The sequence below is a fragment of the Triticum dicoccoides genome, chromosome 6A (genome assembly GCF_002162155.2).
Source record: "Triticum dicoccoides isolate Atlit2015 ecotype Zavitan chromosome 6A, WEW_v2.0, whole genome shotgun sequence".
Lineage (NCBI taxonomy): Eukaryota > Viridiplantae > Streptophyta > Magnoliopsida > Poales > Poaceae > Triticum > Triticum dicoccoides.
The window spans coordinates 218,404,623-218,426,020 of record NC_041390.1 but is presented as its reverse complement, the minus strand read 5'-3'; the positions used below and the strand labels follow the sequence as shown (position 1 = coordinate 218,426,020).

Here is a 21,398-nt window from a genome sequence, read left to right as displayed (position 1 = left end):
TTCTACCTGTGTTATCCTGCAATTCTCACAAACACATTAGTCCCTCAACCAGGTTTGTCGTCAATACTCCAAAACCAACTAGGGGTGGCACTAGATGCACTTACAATTATTCATGCTAGAATTGTATTAACCGAAACTTAGTATATGTGTGAATACATAGACAAACAGAGTGTCACTAGTTTGTCTCTACTTGACTAGCTCGTTGAATCAATGATGGTTATGTTTCCTAAGCATAGACATGAGTTGTCATTTGATTAATGGGATCACATCATTAGAGAATGATGTGATTGACTTGACCCATCCGTTAGCTTAGCACGATGATCGTTTAGTTTATTGCTATTGCTTTCTCCATAACTTATACATGTCCCTATGACTATGAGATCATGCAACTCCCGAATACCGAAGGAACACTTTGTGTGCTACCAAACATCACAACGTAACTGGGTGATTATAAAGGTGCTCTATAGCTGTCTCCAATTGTGTTTGTTGAGTTGGCATAGATCGAGATTAGGATTTGTCACTCCGATTGTCGGAGAGGTATCTCTGGGCCCTCTCGGTAATGTACATCACTATAAGCCTTGCAAGCAATGTAGCTAATGAGTTAGTTATGGGAGGTAGCATTATGGAACGAGTAAAGAGACTTGCCAGTAACGAGATTGAACTAGGTATTGAGATACCGACGATCGAATCTCAGGCAAGTAACATACCGATGACAAAGGGAACAACATATATCGTTATGCGGTTTGACCGATAAAGATCTTCGTAGAATATGTAGGAACCAATATGAGCATCCAGGTTCCGCTATTGGTTATTGACCATAGACATGTCTCGGTCATGTCTACATAGTTCTCGAACCCATAGGGTTCGCATGCTTAACGTTCGGTGACGATTGGTATTATGAGTTTATGTGCTTTGATGTACCGAAGGTAGTTCAGAGTCCCAGATATGATCACGGACATGAAGAGGAGTCTCAAAATGGTCGAGACATAAAGATCGATATATTGGACGACTATATTTGGACATCGGAATGGTTCCGGGTGAGATCGGGCATTTACCGATGTACCGGGAGGTTACCGGAACCCCCAGGGAGGTATATGGGCCTTATTGGGCCATAGTGGGAGATAGGAGAAGGGAGCAAAGGAGGGGGCGCCCCCCCCCACCCAAGCTCAATCCAAATTGGGAGGGGGTCGGCCCCTCCTTTCCTTCCTCCTTCCTCCCCCTTCCTTCTCTCCTAATCCAACTAGGGAAGGGGGGATCCTACTCCCGGTGGGAGTAGGACTCCCCTTGGGGCACACCTAGGAGGCCGGCCCCCTCCCCCTCCTCAACTCCTTTATATACAGGGGAAGGGGGGCACTCCATAGAAACACAAGTTGATCATTGATCTTTTAGCCGTGTGCGGTGCCCCCCTCCACCATAATCCACCTCGGTCATGTCGTAGTGGTGCTTAGGCGAAGCCCTGTTCCGGTAGCAACACCATCACCGTCATCACGTCGTCGTGCTGATGAAGCTCTCCCTCGATACTCTACTGGATCGTGAGTTCGTGGGACGTCACCGAGCTGAACGTGTGCATATCACGAAGGTGTCATACCTTCGGTGCTAGGATCGGTCAATCGTGAAGACGTACGATTACATCAACCGCGTTGTCATAACGCTTCCGCTTACGGTCTACGAGGGTACATGGACAACACTCTTCCCTCTCGTTGCTATACATCACCATGATCTTGCGTGTGCGTAGGAAATTTTTTGAAATTACTGCGTTCCCCAACAGTCACCTTGACGCCAATCGTCTCAGATGACGTTGTTCCTTCCCCAAGGCCTCACACCATGGAACAGGCACTCAATCGTGAAGGTCAGCTTGTCACTGTCAGATGGCCAATTATGGTTCCTCCCACTGCTCCCGGACCACAATATGATTACCATGTGGAGCAGAGGCCTCAAGTTCAGAAGCCCAAGCCTAGGCTGGCAAGGCTTCCAATTGTTGCAACTACATAGGGTTCTTTCAGCGTGCATAGCTTCAGAGAGCACAATACTTTCTTTGACAGCGCCAATAATCCTTATTCGAAGCCAAAGATCTCCTCCGACAGATTCTGGAGTTATCTACAACGAAGCTATTACTCATGCATCCTCTACAACCAAGAGCGGATTTTTCCACACATGCATCTAGATTGTGAAGCTATAGCTGGGCTGCCTTGTCTTGAAGAAGCTCTTGACTGCTCTAGGGATGTTGGTCTTCTGCCTTTCATGACTGACAAAGAACACTGGAATGAAGAGCTCCTGCTGCAGCTATGCCACCCTCCATATTCGCGGCTACAACGGGGATCCGAAGACTTGGAACCTTGAGTGGATGACAGGTGATGTACATCACGAAGCCAAGGCTCAAGACATCATCGAGCTTACTTCCCTACCCACTCCAGGTGAATTATATGAACTTGGTTGTCCGCGTCATAAAGATGAGCTGTAGAGCATTTTTTAGAGGCCTGAGCCAAACATGAGCCAGATGCTCAGCATGATGAAGCCATTGCCTCAAGACGTTGAATACCCAAAGGAGTTCTTTGTGAAGGATCTCGAGTACTTGCCACGCATAGTATACCATATTCTGAGGCGTACTCTATGGACGATCAAGGGACATTCTTCTGAAGCTAAGCCTGAAGGAGCCATGAAGACTTTGGTATTCTATATCATCAATGGCATCAGATTCAACACCCAGGATTTCTTCATCAAACAACTTGTTGCTTCTGGGAGTGATCTATTTGGCCTAAAGTTCTATGCTCCAAGGGTGATGCGCATGCTTAAGCTTCATTCCACCATAGACTATCAGCCCTCAGCGCTCAACCACATTGTTTTTCTGCCTGAGGTTGATCTGTCTATTGAAGCCATCTACCCCGAGCCTGCCTAGAAGCCCCTACATCTTCAGAATGTTGAACATCAAAGCTTCTCGCAGCCAATTGAAGGAATTCTTGTCCCCAATGCTGCAACCCCCGCTTATCCTCTGGCTGGAAACATGAGAGTGCCATGCCGCGCTAACACTAAAGCCACTACAAGTACAATTGCCCAAAGGCCTCAGAAACGTTCTCGTGTACTCAATGACCGAGAGCTTCTTGTGGCATTGCATCAGAAGCGGGATAAGCATCATGACTGGCTGAAACGTCAGATGCAGAGTCTCTTGGTGGATGTCAATCGCATCCGTAACTTGGCCACCAAGAACTCATCTGTTGCTCATGAAGCCTGTCGCCGGTCCTGGAAGAGCCTCACAATGCTCTATCCTGAAGACGATCTTCGCGAAGATGGCTTGACAAAGAACTTCAAGTTTGATTCCAGGCCTCCACCAAATGCAAGCTGGCATCGCACGCCGTCTATTGAAGATTTTGAACATTCGTCTTCGGCTGCAACTGTCGTTGCAAAAGTTGTCAATGAAGAAGACGACGCCACTTCACCGACCATGGCTGCACTGCATCTGGATTCTGTGTCAGGCCTGTCTGCACCACCAAACTCCCACGTCGACCTTGCTCCATCATCTACTCCAACTGGGAATGAGTAGATACTCTGTGTCTTCAAACCTTTTTGGTCATTACTGACAAAAGGGGGAGAAGCATATGAGTTGATAGTCTTCAAGCGGGTCCTTATGGGTGGTTGCATTATTTTGCCAAGTATTTACAACTCTCGTCTTTTGAAACAATTTGGTTCTTTGAGTTGTAACACTTAAACTCGATGGTCGTCTGCTACTTTGTGATGCGATGATAAATCCCGCTGTTGGGGAACGTTGCAGAAAATAAAAAATTTCCTACTCGTTTCACCAAGATCATCTAGGAGTTCATCTAGCAACGAGTCATTGGATGCATCTACATACCTTTGTAGATCGCGCACGGAAGCGTTCAAAAGAATGGTGATGATGTAGTCGTACTCGACGTGATCCAAATCACCGATGACCAGCGCCGAACGGATGGCACCTCCGCGTTCAACACACGTACGGGACGGGAGACGTCTCCTCCTTCTTGATCCAGCAAGGGGGAAGGAGAGGTTGATGAAGATCCAGCAGCACGACGGCGTGGTGGTGGATGCAGGGCGTCATAGCAGCAGGGCTTCGCCGAGACTACGAGGGAGAGACGTAACGGGGAGAGGTGGAGGTGCCAGGGGCTGGTGTATGAAGTCCCTCCTCTCCCCCACTATATATAGGGGTACCAAGGGGGGCTGGTGCGTAGCCTAGGAAATCTGATCTCCTAGGTGCGGCGGCCAGGGGAGGGTTTCCCTCCCCCCCAAGGCACCTCGGGGTGCCTTCCACCACTAGGACTCCTCCTAGGGGGAAACCCTAGGCGCATGGGCCTATAGGGGCTGGTGCCCTTGGCCCATCTAGGCCAAGGCGCACCCCCTACAGCCCATGTGGCCCCCCGGGACAGGTGGCCCCACCCGGTGGACCCCCGGGACCCTTCCGGTGGTCCCGGTACAATACCGATAACCCCAAAACTTGTCCCGATGCCCGAAATAGCACTTCCTATATATAATTCTTTACCTCCGGACCATTCCGGAACTCCTCGTGACGTCCGGGATCTCATCCGGGACTCCGAACAACATTCGGGTTTCTGCATATACATATCTTCATAACCCTAGCGTCACCGAACCTTAAGTGTGTAGACCCTACGGGTTCGGGAGACAAGCAGACATGACCGAGACGACTCTTCGGTCAATAACCAACAGCGGGATCTGGATACCCATGTTGGCTCCCACATGCTCCACGATGATCTCATCGGATGAACCACGATGTCGAGGATTTAATCAATCCCGTACGCTATTCCCTTTGTCTATCGATATGTTACTTGCCCGAGATTCGATCGTCGGTATCCCAATACCTCGTTCAATCTCGTTACCGGCAAGTCACTTTACTCGTACTGTAATGCATGATCCCGTGACCAGACACTTGGTCACTCTGAGCTCATTATGATGATGCATTACCGAGTGGGCCCAGTGATACCTCTCCGTCATACGGAGTGACAAATCCCAGTCTTGATCCATGTCACCCAACAGACACTTTCGGAGATACCCGTAGTCTACCTTTATAGTCACCCAGTTACCTTGTGACGTTTGGCATACCCAAAGCACTCCTACGGTATCCGGGAGTTACACGATCTCATGGTCTAAGGAAAAGATACTTTGACATTGGAAAACTCTAGCAAACGAACTATACGATCTTGTGCTATGTTTAGGATTGGGTCTTGTCCATCACATCATTCTCCCAATGATGTGATCTCGCTATCAATGACATCCAGTGTCCATAGTCAGGAAACCATGACTATCTGTTGATAAACGAGCTAGTCAACTAGAGGCTCACTAGGGACATGTTGGTGTCTGTTATTCACACATGTATTACGATTTCCGTATAACACAATTATAGCATGAATAAAGACAATTATCATGAACAAGGAAATATAATAATAATGCTTTTATTATTGCCTCTAGGACATATTTCCAACAGTCTCCCACTTGCACTAGAGTCAATAATCTAGTTACATTGTGATGAATCGAACACCCATGGAATTCTGGTGTTGATCATGTTTTGCTCTAGGGAGAGGTTTAGTCAACGGATCTGCTACATTCAGGTCCGTATGTATTTTACAAATCTCTATGTCTCCATCTTGAACATTTTCACGAATGGAGTTGAAGCGACGCTTGATGTGCCTTGTCTTCTTGTGAAACCTAGGCTCCTTGGCAAGTGCAATAGCTCCAGTGTTGTCACAGAAGAGCTTGATCGGCCCCGACGCATTGGGTATGACTCCTAGGTCGGTGATGAACTCCTTCACCCATATTGCTTCATGTGCTGCCTCCGAGGCTGCCATGTACTCCGCTTCACATGTAGATCCCGCCACGACGCTTTGCTTGCAACTGCACCAGCTTACTGCCCCACCATTCAAAATATACACGTATCCGGTTTGTGACTTAGAGTCATCCAGATCTGTGTCGAAGCTAGCGTCGACGTAACCCTTTACGACGAGCTCTTCGTCACCTCCATAAACGAGAAACATTTCCTTAGTCCTTTTCAGGTACTTTAGGATATTCTTGACCGCTGTCCAGTGTTCCTTGCCGGGATTACTTTGGTACCTTCCTACCAAACTTACGGCAAGGTTAACATCAGGTCTGGTACACAGCATGGCATACATAATAGAACCTATGGCTGAGGCATAGGGGATGACGCTCATCTCTTCTATATCTTCTGCCGTGGTCGGACATTGAGCTGAGCTCAATTTCATACCTTGTAACACAGGCAAGAACCCTTTCTTGGATTGATCCATATTGAACTTCTTCAATATCTTATCAAGGTATGTGCTTTGTGAAAGACCTATGAGGCGTCTTGATCTATCTCTATAGATTTTGATGCCTAATATATAAGCAGCTTCTCCAAGGTCCTTCATTGAAAAACTTTTATTCAAGTAGGCCTTGATGCTGTCCAAGAGTTCTATATCATTTCCCATCAAGACTATGTCATCTACATATAATATGAGAAATGCTACAGAGCTCCCACTCACTTTCTTGTAAACGCAGGCTTCTCCATAAGTCTGTGTAAACCCAAACGCTTTGATCATCTCATCAAAGCGAATGTTCCAACTCCGAGATGCTTGCACCAGCCCATAAATCAAGCGTTGGAGCTTGCACACTTTGTCAGCATTCTTAGGATCGACAAAACCTTCCGGCTGCATCATATACAATTCTTCCTTAAGGAAACCATTAAGGAATGCCGTTTTGACGTCCATTTGCCATATTTCGTAATCATAGAATGCGGCAATTGCTAACATGATTCGGACGGACTTCAGCTTCGCTACCGGTGAGAAAGTCTCATCGTAGTCAACCCCTTGAACTTGTCGATAACCCTTAGCGACAAGCCGAGCTTTATAGATGGTCACATTACCATCCGCGTCTGTCTTCCTCTTAAAGATCCATTTATTTTCTATGGCTCGCCGCTCAACGGGCAAGTCAGTCAAAGTCCATACTTTGTTTTCATACATGGATCCTATCTCGGATTTCATCGCTTCTAGCCATTTGTCGGAATCCGGGCCCGCCATCGCTTCTTCATAGTTCGAAGGTTCACCGTTGTCTAACAGCATGATTTCCAAGACAGGGTTGCCGTACCACTCTGGTGCGGAACGTGTCCTTGTGGACCTTCGAATTTCAGTAGGGGCTTGATCAGAAGTATCTTGATCATTTTCATTAACTTCCTCTCTAGTCGGTGCAGGCACCTCAGGAACATTTTCTTGAGTTGCGCCATTTTTCGGTTCAAGAGGTAATACTTCATCAAGCTCTACTTTCCTCCCACTTACTTCTTTCGAGAGAAACTCTTTCTCCAGAAAGGACCCATTCTTGGCAAAAAAGATCTTGCCTTCGGATCTGAGGTAGAAGGTGTACCCAATAGTTTCTTTTGGGTATCCTATGAAGACGCATTTTTCCGACTTGGGTTCGAGCTTTTCAGGTTGAAGTTTCTTGACATAAGCATCGCATCCCCAAACTTTTAGAAACGACAGCTTAGGTTTCTTCCCAAACCATAATTCATACGGTGTCGTCTCAACGGATTTCGACGGAGCCCTATTTAAAGTGAATGTGGCAGTCTCTAAAGCATAGCCCCAAAAAGAAAGCGGTAAATCGGTAAGAGACATCATAGATCGCACCATATCTAACAGAGTGCGATTACGACGTTCGGACACACCATTACGCTGAGGTGTTCCAGGCGGCGTGAGTTGTGAAACTATTCCACATTTTCTTAAGTGTGCCCCAAACTCGTGACTCAAGTATTCTCCTCCACGATCTAATCGTAGAAACTTGATTTTCCTGTCACGTTGATTTTCAACCTCACTCTGAAATTCCTTGAACTTTTCAAAGGTTTTAGACTTGTGTTTCATTAAGTAGATATACCCATACCTACTTAAATCATCAGTGAGAGTGAGAACATAACGATAGCCACCGCGAGCCTCAACACTCATCGGACCGCACACATCAGTATGTATGATTTCCAATAAGTCGGTTGATCGCTCCATTGTTCCTGAGAACGGAGTCTTGGTCATTTTACCCATAAGGCATGGTTCGCACGTGTCAAATGATTCATAATCAAGAGACTCTAAAAGTCCATCAGCATGGAGCTTCTTCATGCGTTTGACACCTATGTGACCAAGGCGGCAGTGCCACAAGTATGTGGGACTATCATTATCAACCTTATTTCTTTTGGTACTCACATTATGAACATGTGTAGCATCACGTTCGAGATTCATAAAGAATAAACCATTCACCATAGGAGCATGACCATAAAACATATCTCTCATAAAAATGGAACAACCATTATTCTCAGATTTAAAAGAGTAGCCATCTCGAATTAAACGAGATCCCGATACAATGTTCATGCTCAAAGTTGGCACTAAATAACAATTATTAAGGTTTAAAACTAATCCCGAAGGGAGATGCAGAGGTAGCGTGCCGACGGCGATCACATTGACCTTGGAACCATTCCCGACGCGCATCGTCACCTCGTCCTTTGCCAGTTTCCGCTTATTCCGCAGCCCCTGCTTTGAGTTACAAATGTGAGCAACTGCACCGGTATCAAATACCCAGGAGCTACTACGGGCACTAGTAAGGTACACATCAATTACATGTATATCATATATACCTTTTGTTTTGCCGGCCTTCTTATCCGCTAAGTACTTAGGGCAGTTCCGCTTCCAGTGACCGCTTCCCTTGCAATAAAAGCACTCAGTCTCGGGCTTGGGTCCATTCTTTGGCTTCTTCCCGGCAGCTTGCTTGCCGGGCGCGGCAACCTCCTTGCCGTCCTTCTTGAAGTTCTTTTTACCCTTGCCTTTCTTGAACTTAGTGGTTTTATTGACCATCAACACTTGATGTTCCTTCCTGACTTCTACCTCTGCTGATTTCAGCATAGCAAATACTTCAGGAATGGTCTTTTCCATCCCCTGCATATTGAAGTTCATCACAAAGCTCTTGTAGCTTGGTGGAAGCGACTGGAGGATTCTGTCAATGACCGCATCATCCAGGAGATTAACTCCCAGCTGAGTCAAGCGGTTATGCAACCCAGACATAGTGAGTATGTGCTTACTGACAGAACTGTTTTCCTCCATCTTACAGCTGAAGAATTTGTCGGAGACTTCATATCTCTCGACCCGGGCATGAGCTTGGAAAACCATTTTCAGCTCTTCGAACATCTCATATGCTCCATGTCTCTCAAAACGCTTTTGGAGCCCCGGCTCTAGGCTGTAAAGCATGCCGCACTGAACGAGGGAGTAGTCATCGAATCGTGCCTGCCAAGCGTTCATAACATCTTGTTCTGCAGGGAGAACGGGTGCGTCACCAAGTGGTGCTTGTAGGACATAATCTTTCTTGGCAGCTATGAGGATGATCCTCAGGTTCCGTACCCAGTCCGTATAGTTGCTGCCATCGTCTTTCAGCTCGGTTTTCTCTAGGAACGCGTTGAAGTTGAGGACTACGTTGGCCATTTGATCTACAAGACATATTGCAAAGTTTTTAGACTAAGTTCATGATAATTAAGTTCAACTAATCAAATTATTAGTGAACTCCCACTTAGATTAGACATCCCTCTATCCATCTAAGTATTACATGATCCGAGTTAAACTAGACCGTGTCCGATCATCACGTGAGACGGACTAGTCAACATCGGTGAACATCTTCATGTTGATCGTATCTTCTATACGACTCATGCTCGACCTTTCGGTCTTCTGTGTTCCGAGGCCATGTCTGTACATGCTAGGCTCGTCAAGTCAACCTAAGTGTTTGCATGTGTAAATCTGTCTTACACCCGTTGTATGTGAACGTCTGAATAAAACACCCGATCATCACGTGGTGTTTTGAAACAGCGAACTGTCGCAACGGTGCACAGTTAGGGGGACCACTTCTTGAATTTATTGTGAGGGATCATCTTATTTACTACCGTCGTTCTAAGTAAACAAGATGCAAAACATGATAAACATCACATGCAATCAAATAATAAACGTGACATGATATGGCCAATATCACATAGCTCCTTTGATCTCCATCTTGGGGCTCCATGATCATCTTGTCACCGGCTCGACACCATGATCTCCATCATCGTGTCTCCATGAAGTTGCTCGCCAACTATTACTTCTACTACTATGGCTAACGCGTTTAGCAATAAAGTAAAGTAATTTACATGGCGTTTCTTGATGACACGCAGGTCATATAAAAGAATAAAGACAACTCCTATGGCTCCTGCCGGTTGTCATACTCATCGACATGCAAGTCGTGAATCCTATTACAATAGCATGAACATCTCATACATCACATATAGATCATTCATCATTCATCACAACTTTGGCCATATCATATCACAAACCACTTGCTGCAAAAACAAGTTAGACGTCCTCTAATTGTTGTTGCAAGTTTTACGTGGCTGAATTAGGGTTCTAGCAAGAATGTTTTCTTACCTACGTTAAAGCCACAACATGATTTGTCAACTTCTATTTACCCTTCATAAGGACCCTGTTCATCGATTCCGCTCCAACTAAAGTAGGAGAGACAGACACCCGCCAGCCACCTTATGCATCTAGTGCATGTTAGTCGGTGGAACCGGTCTCACGTAAGCGTACGTGTAAGGTTGGTCCGGGCCGCTTCATCCCACAATACCGCTGAAGCAAGAAAGGACTAGTAACGGCAAGAAAGTTGACAAATCTACGCCCACAACAAATTGTGTTCTACTCGCGCAAGAAGAACTACGCATAGACCTAGCTCATGATGCCACTGATGGGGAACGTTGCAGAAAACAAAAAATTTCCTACTCGTTTCACCAAGATCATCTAGGAGTTCATCTAGCAACGAGTCATTGGATGTATCTACATACCTTTGTAGATCGCGCACGGAAGCGTTCAAAAGAACGGTGATGATGTAGTCGTACTCGACGTGATCCAAATCACCGATGACCAGCGCCGAACGGACGGCACCTCCGCGTTCAACACACGTACGGGACGGGAGATGTCTCCTCCTTCTTGATCCAGCAAGGGGGAAGGAGAGGTTGATGAAGATCCAGCAGCACGACGGCGTGGTGGTGGATGCAGGGCGTCACAGCAGCAGGGCTTCGCCGAGACTACGAGGGAGAGACGTAACGGGGAGAGGTGGAGGTGCCAGGGGCTGGTGTATGAAGTCCCTCCTCTCCCCCACTATATATAGGGGTACCAAGGGGGGCTGGTGCGCAGCCTAGGAGATCTGATCTCCTAGGTGCGGCGGCCAGGGGAGGGTTTCCCTCCCCCCCAAGGCACCTCGGGGTGCCTTCCACCACTAGGACTCCTCCTAGGGGGAAACCCTAGGCGCATGGGCCTATAGGGGCTGGTGCCCTTGGCCCATCTAGGCCAAGGCACACCCCCTACAGCCCATGTGGCCCCCCGGGACAGGTGGCCCCACCCGGTGGACCCCCGGGACCCTTCCGGTGGTCCCGGTACAATACCGATAACCCCGAAACTTGTCCCGATGCCCGAAATAGCACTTCCTATATATAATTCTTTACCTCCGGACCATTCCGGAACTCCTCGTGACGTCCGGGATCTCATCCGGGACTCCAAACAACATTCGGGTTTCTGCATATACATATCTTCATAACCCTAGCGTCACCGAACCTTAAGTGTGTAGACCCTACGGGTTCGGGAGACAAGCAGACATGACCGAGACGACTCTTCGGTCAATAACCAACAGCGGGATCTGGATACCCATGTTGGCTCCCACATGCTCCACGATGATCTCATCGGATGAACCACGATGTCGAGGATTTAATCAATCCCGTACGCTATTCCCTTTGTCTATCGATATGTTACTTGCCCGAGATTCGATCGTCGGTATCCCAATACCTCGTTCAATCTCGTTACCGGCAAGTCACTTTACTCGTACCGTAATGCATGATCCCGTGACCAGACACTTGGTCACTCTGAGCTCATTATGATGATGCATTACCGAGTGGGCCCAGTGATACCTCTCCGTCATACGGAGTGACAAATCCCAGTCTTGATCCATGTCACTCAACAGACACTTTCGGAGATACCCGTAGTCTACCTTTATAGTCACCCAGTTACGTTGTGACGTTTGGCATACCCAAAGCACTCCTACGGTATCCGGGAGTTACACGATCTCATGGTCTAAGGAAAAGATACTTTGACATTGGAAAACTCTAGCAAACGAACTATACGATCTTGTGCTATGTTTAGGATTGGGTCTTGTCCATCACATCATTCTCCCAATGATGTGATCTCGTTATCAATGACATCCAGTGTCCATAGTCAGGAAACCATGACTATCTGTTGATCAACGAGCTAGTCAACTAGAGGCTCACTAGGGACATGTTGGTGTCTGTTATTCACACATGTATTACGATTTCCGGATAACACAATTATAGCATGAATAAAGACAATTATCATGAACAAGGAAATATAATAATAATGCTTTTATTATTGCCTCTAGGGCATATTTCCAACACCCGCATGAAGCCATTCCACAGACGTCCATTTTTCATCATGCATGTCATTATCTTCGTTATCTCTTTATCTGCATGATGAATTGTCTTCATATGTTGAAGAGGATCTCCACAAAGTAAAACCTGCCATGTGCATTTGCATTCAAAAGCAAACTACTTATATGCACATCTTCAGGGGGAGCCTTTTGCTACATATGAAGACAATGCCTTAATCCTTAACTTTCACATACTTTTATCCCTGTTGAAAACTTTAACCAGTTTTTCACCAATCATTTTGCTAAGTCTTTACAACTCTCGTCTTTTGAAACAATTTGGTTCTTTGAGTTGTAACACTTAAACTCGATGGTCATATTCTACTTTGTGATGCGATGATAAATCCCGCATGAAGCCATTCCGCAGACGTCATTTCTCATTATGCATGTCATTATCTTCGTTATCTCTTTATCTGCATGATGAATTGTCTTCATATGTTGAAGAGGATCTCCACAAAGTAAAACCTGCCATGTGCATTTGCATTCAAAAGCAAACTACTTATATGCACATCTTCAGGGGGAGCCTTTTGATACATATGAAGACAATGCCTTAATCCTTAACTTTCACATACTTTTATCCCCGTTGAAAACTTCAACCAGTTTGTCACCAATCATTTTGCTAAGTCTTTACAACTCTCGTCTTTTGAAACAATTTGGTTCTCTGAGTTGTAACACTTAAACTCGATGGTCATCTGCTACTTTGTGATGTGATGATAAATCCCGCATGAAGCCATTCCGCAGACGTCCATTTTTCATTATGCATGTCATTATATTTGTTATCTCTTTATCTGCATGATGAATTGTCTTCATATGTTGAAGAGGATCTCCACAAAGTAAAACCTGCCATGTGCATTTGCATTCAAAAGCAAACTACTTATATGCACATCTTCAGGGGGGCCCCTTTTGCTACATATGAAGACAATGCCTTAATCCTTAACTTCCACATACTTTTATCCCCGTCGAAAACTTCAACCAATTTTTCACCAATCACCAAAAAGGGGGAGATTGTAAGTGCATCTAGTGCCACCCCTAGTTGGTTTTGGAGTATTGACGACAAACTTGGTTGAGGGATTAATGTGTTTGTGAGAATTGCAGGATAACACAGGTAGTAGTCCCTTATTGATTCGGTTTACCTACCAGAGATGACCCCTAAAATGTGTGAAGACATTGAAGACAATGGTGGTTTGTGAAGATTTTCATAGTGAAGATTATGGCAGGAGAAGACATTCACGTGAAGAATATGGAGTGCGAAGACATAGTTGTTTCGTAGTTTCCTTTTCTTCTTTGTTGAGTCATAGGAACCACCGTACTATTAAATGGGGTCCAAGTGAACAAAGTCAGAGTGACTGAAGTGATGCTCAACCAAATCCTATGTCTTCGAGCGAAGACAATGAGAGAAAATCTTATCCAGAGCTGGATGAGTCAGCTTACTTGTAGCCCAAGTCAAGTTGCCACGTGTGTTTGAAATCCGACCGTTGGACACGTGTCGGTTCCTTAGTGACCCAGGGTCATTTCGGACAAATCAGGTCGGGTTGCCTCCTGGCTATAAATAGCCCACCCCCTACACCATAAATTGGTGGCTGCTCAGAGTTAGTGCACGTCTTTTGCCGTTTGAGAGCAACCCACCTCCGAAGCATTTGAGAGAGAGATCCTTGCGAGCATAAAGCCCTAAACACCCAGATCCAAAGAGTGTTAGGCATCACCGAAGTCTTTCTGTCTGCGTGACTTGAAGACTTGTTACACTTGAGGACTGTGAATCCTCCGGCCGGTTAGGCGTCGCGTTCTGAGCATCCAAGAGTCATTGTGGATCGCCAGTGAACAAAGTTTGTGAAGGTTTGGAAGTCTACCTTGAAGACTTACCAGAGTGATTGGGCGAGGACTGGGTGTCCTTAGCTCAAGGGGAATAAGGTGAAGGCGCGGTCTTCTGGATTGAATCTCAGCCTCCCTAACCAAACGTACAGTTGTCACAGCAACTGGAACTGGTCTACCAACTCCGTGTCTTCACCAAGCAACTGGTTATATCCTTCACTTTACTTTACTTTACAGTTTGTCTTCGTGAAGTCATTGCTTACCTGTATGATCTGATTGACTTCACTGAGTGAAGACTATTTACTGTTTGGCTTCATACTATCTTCCATCTTGATCCTTACTACCTAGTTGTTGATAGTCCTCGTGCTTTCACTTCATTGCAATCTTGACTATGGCTTGTCTAGTGTAGTCTACCTTCCGCTGCATATCAATAGGTTCATTTCCATTGTTTGTCTTCAAAGACCTCGTGTTTTGAAGACTTTCAAAAAAATCGCCTATTCACCCCTCCCCCTCTAGTCGATAACTAGCACTTTCAGAGATTCACTTGGGCCAGTAACCAGGAGAATCCGATTATGTATACTCTAGATAGAATTTTCACATCCACAAACTACAAAAATCCATTTCCCAATGTGCTTGTGAAAGCTTTGCCTAGAGTGTACCCCCATTGATATCTCCCCTCCTACCAGTAAGCAATTTTGATTTGAGAAGTGGTGGTTCAGTGTTGAGGGATTTAGAGATTTTGTTTGTAGAAACTAGAATGCTAGCTGCCTTGTAGAACCCTATTAAGAGTGGTAGTTCAAAATTAGGAGACTTAGGAAAACCTTCAAAGGCCGGAATGCTATTACTGAGGTTGCCCAAGAAAGATGTAAGAAAGATCTTATTGTTGAATACGGTTGTACGTCTTGATATTCTTGTTGAATATGATTGTACGTCTTGATATTCATGTTGAATCCCAACCTTTATCTCTTCATTCTTAGAGTAGAATAGGGGAGATTGCAGGTCAACTCAAGCAGATCTCGCATAATGAGGAAGTTCAAGCTAGGCAGCAATCTAGGGAGAGGGACATTATGGAAGGTGGTAGGAACACTGCATATTTTCATGCTATGGCTAACTAGAGGAGGAGGAAGAAAAGGATCAACATGCTGGAGGGCTCTATTGGACCCGTTGAAGACCCTCAAGGTATCTTAGGCATTGTTGTTAAATTTTACAAGAATTTGTTTGGTTTCCATCCTAAAATTAATGTTAACCTAATGGACAACTTCTGGGCCCCTAGTGAAATGGTCAATGACGGCCAAAACTTCCTCCTTGAGGCTGAGTTCACTGAGGCAAAAGTTAAGGATATTGTATTTGGCTCTATGCCAAAGAAGCACCTGGTCCAAATGGATTTTATTTTTTTGTTTTTCCAACAATTCTAGGATTTGATTAAAAAGATCTCATGAATATGTCTAATTTGCGGAATAGGGAGAGCTAGAACTACTTAGATTAAACCTTTCTCTGCTCACTCTTATTCGTAAAGAGTCTGATATTGTTGTGTCTATACTGAAATATAGGCCTATTGCTCTTACCAACTGTGATTTTAAAATTTTCTCCAAATGTGCAACCAATAGGTTCAGTAGGGTGTGTGATGAGCTTATCTCCGCTAACCAAACAACTTTTCTGAGGGGGAGATATATCATGGAGAGTGTTGTGTATGCACATAAGATTATTCAAGATGTAGTTGTTAATAAGGGTTGTGGGTTCATTTTTTAACTAGATTATGAAAAATCCTATGACATGGTTAATAGAGAGTTTCTTATTTCTATGATGCAACAGAGAAGATTTAGTTAGAAGTGGATCAAGTAATTCAGTCCCTTTTGTTTAATGACATCAATAGCCACTTCTTTAAGACTTGTAGAGTTGTGAGGTAAGGAGATCCTATCTCTCCTTTGCTTTTAAATCTTGTAGCTAATGTTTTCACTCATATCCTTCTTATAAACCTAGACGGGCTACCCGGCCATACAGGCGATGTGTGCGCGCCAGTGATCGTTCAGCCCTTAGATTTGTTTGCCATACATGATTTTACCTTGTTGTCGTCTGCTTAACTGTCCGTTGTTTGTGCTTATTAAAGCTGCATAAACTGGGTAGATAGAAGGTCTATTCCAAAAGCTGCCTACTGGAGTAGTCAATATGCAATATGCTGATGACACTCTCTTGTTCTGAGAGAAAGACATTGGGTCAGCTAGAGATCGCAAATGGGTTTTATCTTGTTTTTAACAAATCTCTGGTATGAGAACTAATTTTAACAAGTGTGATGCAAGATTGATGAGGATGAAGTCCAACCTCTTGCACAAACTTTGTGTTGTAGATTGGGTAAATTCCCATTAACAATTTGTGACGGGCTAGGAGAAGAGTTTTCTTTTTACATGTAGGAAAAAGTGTAGCTAACTGGGATCTAGTGTCCATGAAAAGAGTTTGGTGGGCTAGGAATCCCTAACATGTCAGAATTTAATTTATGCCTTCTTGTCTCCTGGGTCAAGAGGTACCAGCTTTCAGATAAGAGGATTTGGGAGCAGGTCATTGATCTTAAATATAGAACCCAGAACCCTAATACTTTTTCTTGTTCTCCAACTAATGCCTCTCCATTCTCGAAGGGTGTCCAGTCTCATATGAGCTGCTAAAGCAGCCAAAATGGGATATCAATGGAAAGTTGGAAATGGAAAAATATCAATTCTGGGAAGATCACCGGTTTGGCTCTTCTAGTTTACTTTATGATGTGCTCTTAGCGACGCTCGCTAAGGACCCTTTTGTTTTTTACATGGAAAAGATCCATGAAGTAACTGGCACAGCAAAATCAAATGATCATACCCAGTGTCCTAAACAATTTGCTGCAGATGCCCATTCCGTCTACACATTGGCTACAAATGCAGTATAGAACAAACAAAATACTACTCCATACAAATGGAGTATCATCATTATTAGGCAGTACAAAAGCCAGATTGGGCACCAAAATGAGGAACTGAATGCCAGTTTGCAAATGGATGTACAATCACCATACAGATAGCGACATCCACACCACATTGACAATTTTTCATAACTTATATGTAGACCAAAGACAGGATTTACATATATTACAAAACAGACAAAGCACACATTACAGTCCTCGAATGACCAAAGCATACTATGTTTTTTATGAAAAGGTGTTGCTACCACATTTCATACAAATAACATTTTGGAGAGGCGGCATTACATACAAGATGTACGATGATCTTGCAGGATGTGTGAAACGCCCGGAATCTTCTCAGGCAACCCTAACACTTATCAGTCGGCACACTTCACACCAGAAAGGTACACTCGAGACTGTATGACGCTAGTCCCGATCAAGAAACCAGGCATCACCATCAAGTCGACTCTAGGCCTCTCGGCATTCTCATCCAAGATGATGTTCTTCACAACACTTACCATGTGAATCTCCGAGAACTCGCTTGCCTTCTTCACTTGGAAGACCCTGACCTTTGGGTCGAAAGAGTAGGCCAGCCTGTGCAACAACCATATGGACTTCGCCAACTTGAGAAATGCCTGATAGAAAGGTGTCCTTGGATGCCCGCCACTCATGACGTAGTTTCTCTGATCCATATTGCCGAAGAAAGAACCTTCCATCTTTGGGTGCACAAGTAATAGGTATTTGCTTCTGCAGAACTTACCGAAAACTGAATCTGGGTTTTGGCTCAATACATCCAAAGGATCCATGGCTCGTACTGCGAGGAATTGATGGAAGAAAGCCTCATTGGAAACAGTGGCATTAGCAGCATCGATCGAGAAGTTCTCTTGATGGAAACCACTGAAGATTCTCTGGCAGATATAGGACTCAAACGCATACTTCTTGTGAGCTCTCCTTGTGTAAACTACATCAGGTTCAATCGCGTTAGCAGCAGCATCAAGATCCCAACCTGCAGCTTTCATCATGTTGATCAAGGGCTTTGAGAACTCATGTATTGATTGGTATGCATTATCAGCAGTAGATGTAAACAAGCTTGGTGTCAGCTCAACAGAGAAATAGCTCTCTTCTTCATCAGATTCCTCTGACTCCTTGTTAAGTAAGCCCCTTTGTTTCAATTTCTTCTCCAGTTTTGTTTTCCGATGTTTGGCCTCATCGGTTTGCTGCTGTAAGTGGATAATCTCAGTATCTCTATTCTGGATCTGGGACTGGAACTTCTTTACCATGACCTCGTATGTCTTTAACAAGTTCTGCTGCTCCTGTATTTCAGAAAGCAAGCGTGAATCTTGTGGTGATGCTGCCACTGGCTTAGGATTTCTCTCTCTGTAAGTATGTTTGAGTTCTGAAAGGCTTGTGAGCTCATCTATGACAAGCTTATCAGCAGTTTGTATTTTGTCTGGGTCGTACGGGGTGTGAGCTTCCTGCAGCTGAATGTATGCAGCCTTTAAAGAGGATATGTTGTTGAATATTCTTCCAATCATACTGCCCATGTTCTGATTCATATTTTCATCAATGGGTTGAGGATAAACTTTCTGGCTATTGTTGTCATAATTAAGTGACTCCTTGGAGCTGGGCCGGATCATACTTCTTGCCCACAGGATCAACAAAGTTAGTTGTCTTTATCAGCCTGCAAATAGCATCCACCTGCAAAAACAAACACCGAGTAAGACACGAATTGCATAAACGGACATAACAGGAAAATAGCTGAAAAGCAATTTTCTTTGCCAGTTATTTACATCCTGTAATAAGAAAGAGAAATAGATCATCCAAAATAAACTACAGCAAGCTATGGGAATCTGAACCAGAGATTCTATAACCACACACCCATATTCTAAACCTTGAACAATATATGTTACACAAAATGACCTCCACAGCAAGTCCTCAACACATCACAAACAGTACAAAATTTGAGTATTCTAGTAGGACAGCTAACAATAACCCAACAACCAGTCGATCTCCCAAGATGAACGGTATGAACTGCAGTTTACTCATTAGGGTGCCATGAGAAGATTCATTTCAAGACATATGGTCCATGTAACTGAAAGTAAAAGAAACTACAAAGCAGGCAGCCTATATGGGTCAAAACCAATGTCATCTTTAGATACCAATCATAATCATAATTCAACTCCCTGCTTCTTTACAGGTCGCTGATCCAGATTAAAAAACTTAACCATCACATATTCTACACTGATGATGATGGTGTTGATTGCCCTCTAATCAAGAACCATGTGCAGCCCAATTATACATTGCTTTCCTCCCAAGTATTGGCTATAGCAAGCCCAAATTTTATTAATCTTAATATAAATGCATAGAGAAAGTCTATTTTCTAAACTATACTTGAATTTTCCCTTCATGTACCAACCGTCTACTGCAAACCCATGCAGTAAATATCAAATTCAGCAAAGCCCACAGGGAACAAAGTCATAGAACATGCAACTTTCAACTATATGACAAGCATGTTGGGCGGCTAAAACTTCTCCAGAAGTGGCTTCTGGCTGGCTCCCAGAGAAGTGGCTGAACTGGCTTTTAGTGATGCTTGCTATCTGAGCTGTAATCAAAGTTTAAAATGTCTGGAATACCACTGAAGAAAAAGCTATCATGTTTGTTGTCTGACTTAGGGACAGTTTGATCTGTGTTGCCTTAATATAAATCATTCAGTTTGACTTGGAAATGGGAGTCGATGTTGACAATATTAGGTATTGGTAATTAAGAGTTTCCTGACGCCTTGTAATTAATTTTTAACTTGGGGTTCCCATGTGGACATGCATTGCTCCAGATGAGCTTTAGAGAATTAGTGGGATTTGTATATGATAGGTTACTATGAGATCCATGTGGTGTCGGGCTTGATAGCGTGAGACATGTATTTTTGGATAATCATACCCAGCTCAGTTGAGAACCCACTTGTCACACACCATAGTACTCCACTTACCCACTCTCCTCTTCTCCTTCTCCATCACAATTTCACATGTCCGTTCCTGTCCACTGGAAATCCACTATGCCTCGACTTGGCTGGTGGAATGGTTTTCACTTCCCCAAGCAAACCCCTCACTTTACCACCTCACTGATCCCATGTCTGTTTCAAACCAGGCGGTTATGGCTTCAGCACTCCAGCAGCACATTAGAGAAATTCGTGCAACAATTGTCACCCTCAGCTCATTAGAGAAATTGTCACCCTCAGCTCATTAGAGAAATTTATATGACATGGTGGAATGGTTTTCACTTCCCCAAGCACTTATGACATGTAGGCTGTCCCGCAACAATTGTCACCCTCAGCTCATTAGAGAAATTCGTGCCATCATAGTGATAGATATATGCCATATTGCCATGAGATTATATCAAGCTGCTACATTCACCACAGTCGGCGATGGCCATCGACCGATCTTTTGGGAGGACAGGTGGATCAACGGTACAGGGCACAAGAGCTTGCGCCGAACCTGTATCAGAGTGTGCCTTGCCGAACGAGGAGGACTATGACCGTCGCGCAGGCTCTGGCGGATGGTAGCTGGGCTATGAGCGTTGGCCCAGACGTGGATGAGGCCACCCTTCGTGAGTATCTGGCCCTTTGGTCGGCGACCGCTGTGATACAGCTCGCGCCGGACTCGCAAGACACCGTTAGATGGGCTTGGGAAGACAATGGCCACTACTCTGCCAGATCGGCTTACGCGGCGAACTTCTGGGGCCTCGAGAGGGCTACTTATGCGGTTCTAGCCTGGAAGTCCAAAGTCCCTCTGCAATGTCGCTTCTTCAACTGGTTAGTGGCCCGAGATAGATGCTGGACATCGGACAGGTTGGCACGGCGAGGGCTTCCCCACCAGACGGCCTGCCCTTTCTGCGATCAGGCGAAGGAGACAATTAATCACATTCTGCTAACCTGTGTCTTTGCCCGATCGGTGTGGAGCGCGGTGCTTGCAGCATTGGGCAAACCAGGAGGACACCATTGCAGAGTGGTTCACGACTTGCTCGTCCACGGTGATCCGGCAGAGGGACGTCATCACCATGATCTCCTTGTGTTTTTGGGAGATGTGGAAGCATAGGAACAAGATCGTCTTCGAGGGTGCCTCACCCTCAACGGCGACGGTGGTTGCTCGCCACATGTAAACTCTGATCACTG

General features: G+C 44.9%; 1 protein-coding gene across 1 annotated transcript; it reads right to left on the bottom strand.

The window, feature by feature from the left end:
• Nucleotides 1-17,301: 17,301 nt before the first annotated feature.
• Nucleotides 17,302-18,952, bottom strand: LOC119316645 (protein GRAVITROPIC IN THE LIGHT 1-like). The gene has a single exon (XM_037591002.1). The coding sequence runs from the start codon at nt 18,868-18,870 to the stop codon at nt 17,611-17,613; it is 1,260 nt and encodes a 419-aa protein (XP_037446899.1). The 5' UTR covers nt 18,871-18,952; the 3' UTR covers nt 17,302-17,610.
• Between the last annotated feature and the right edge of the window lie 2,446 nt (nt 18,953-21,398).

Coding starts and splice junctions, on each gene's coding strand:
- LOC119316645 (XM_037591002.1), bottom strand. CDS start 18,870: ATGATCCGGCCCAGCTCCAAGGAGTCACTTAATTATGACAACAATAGC.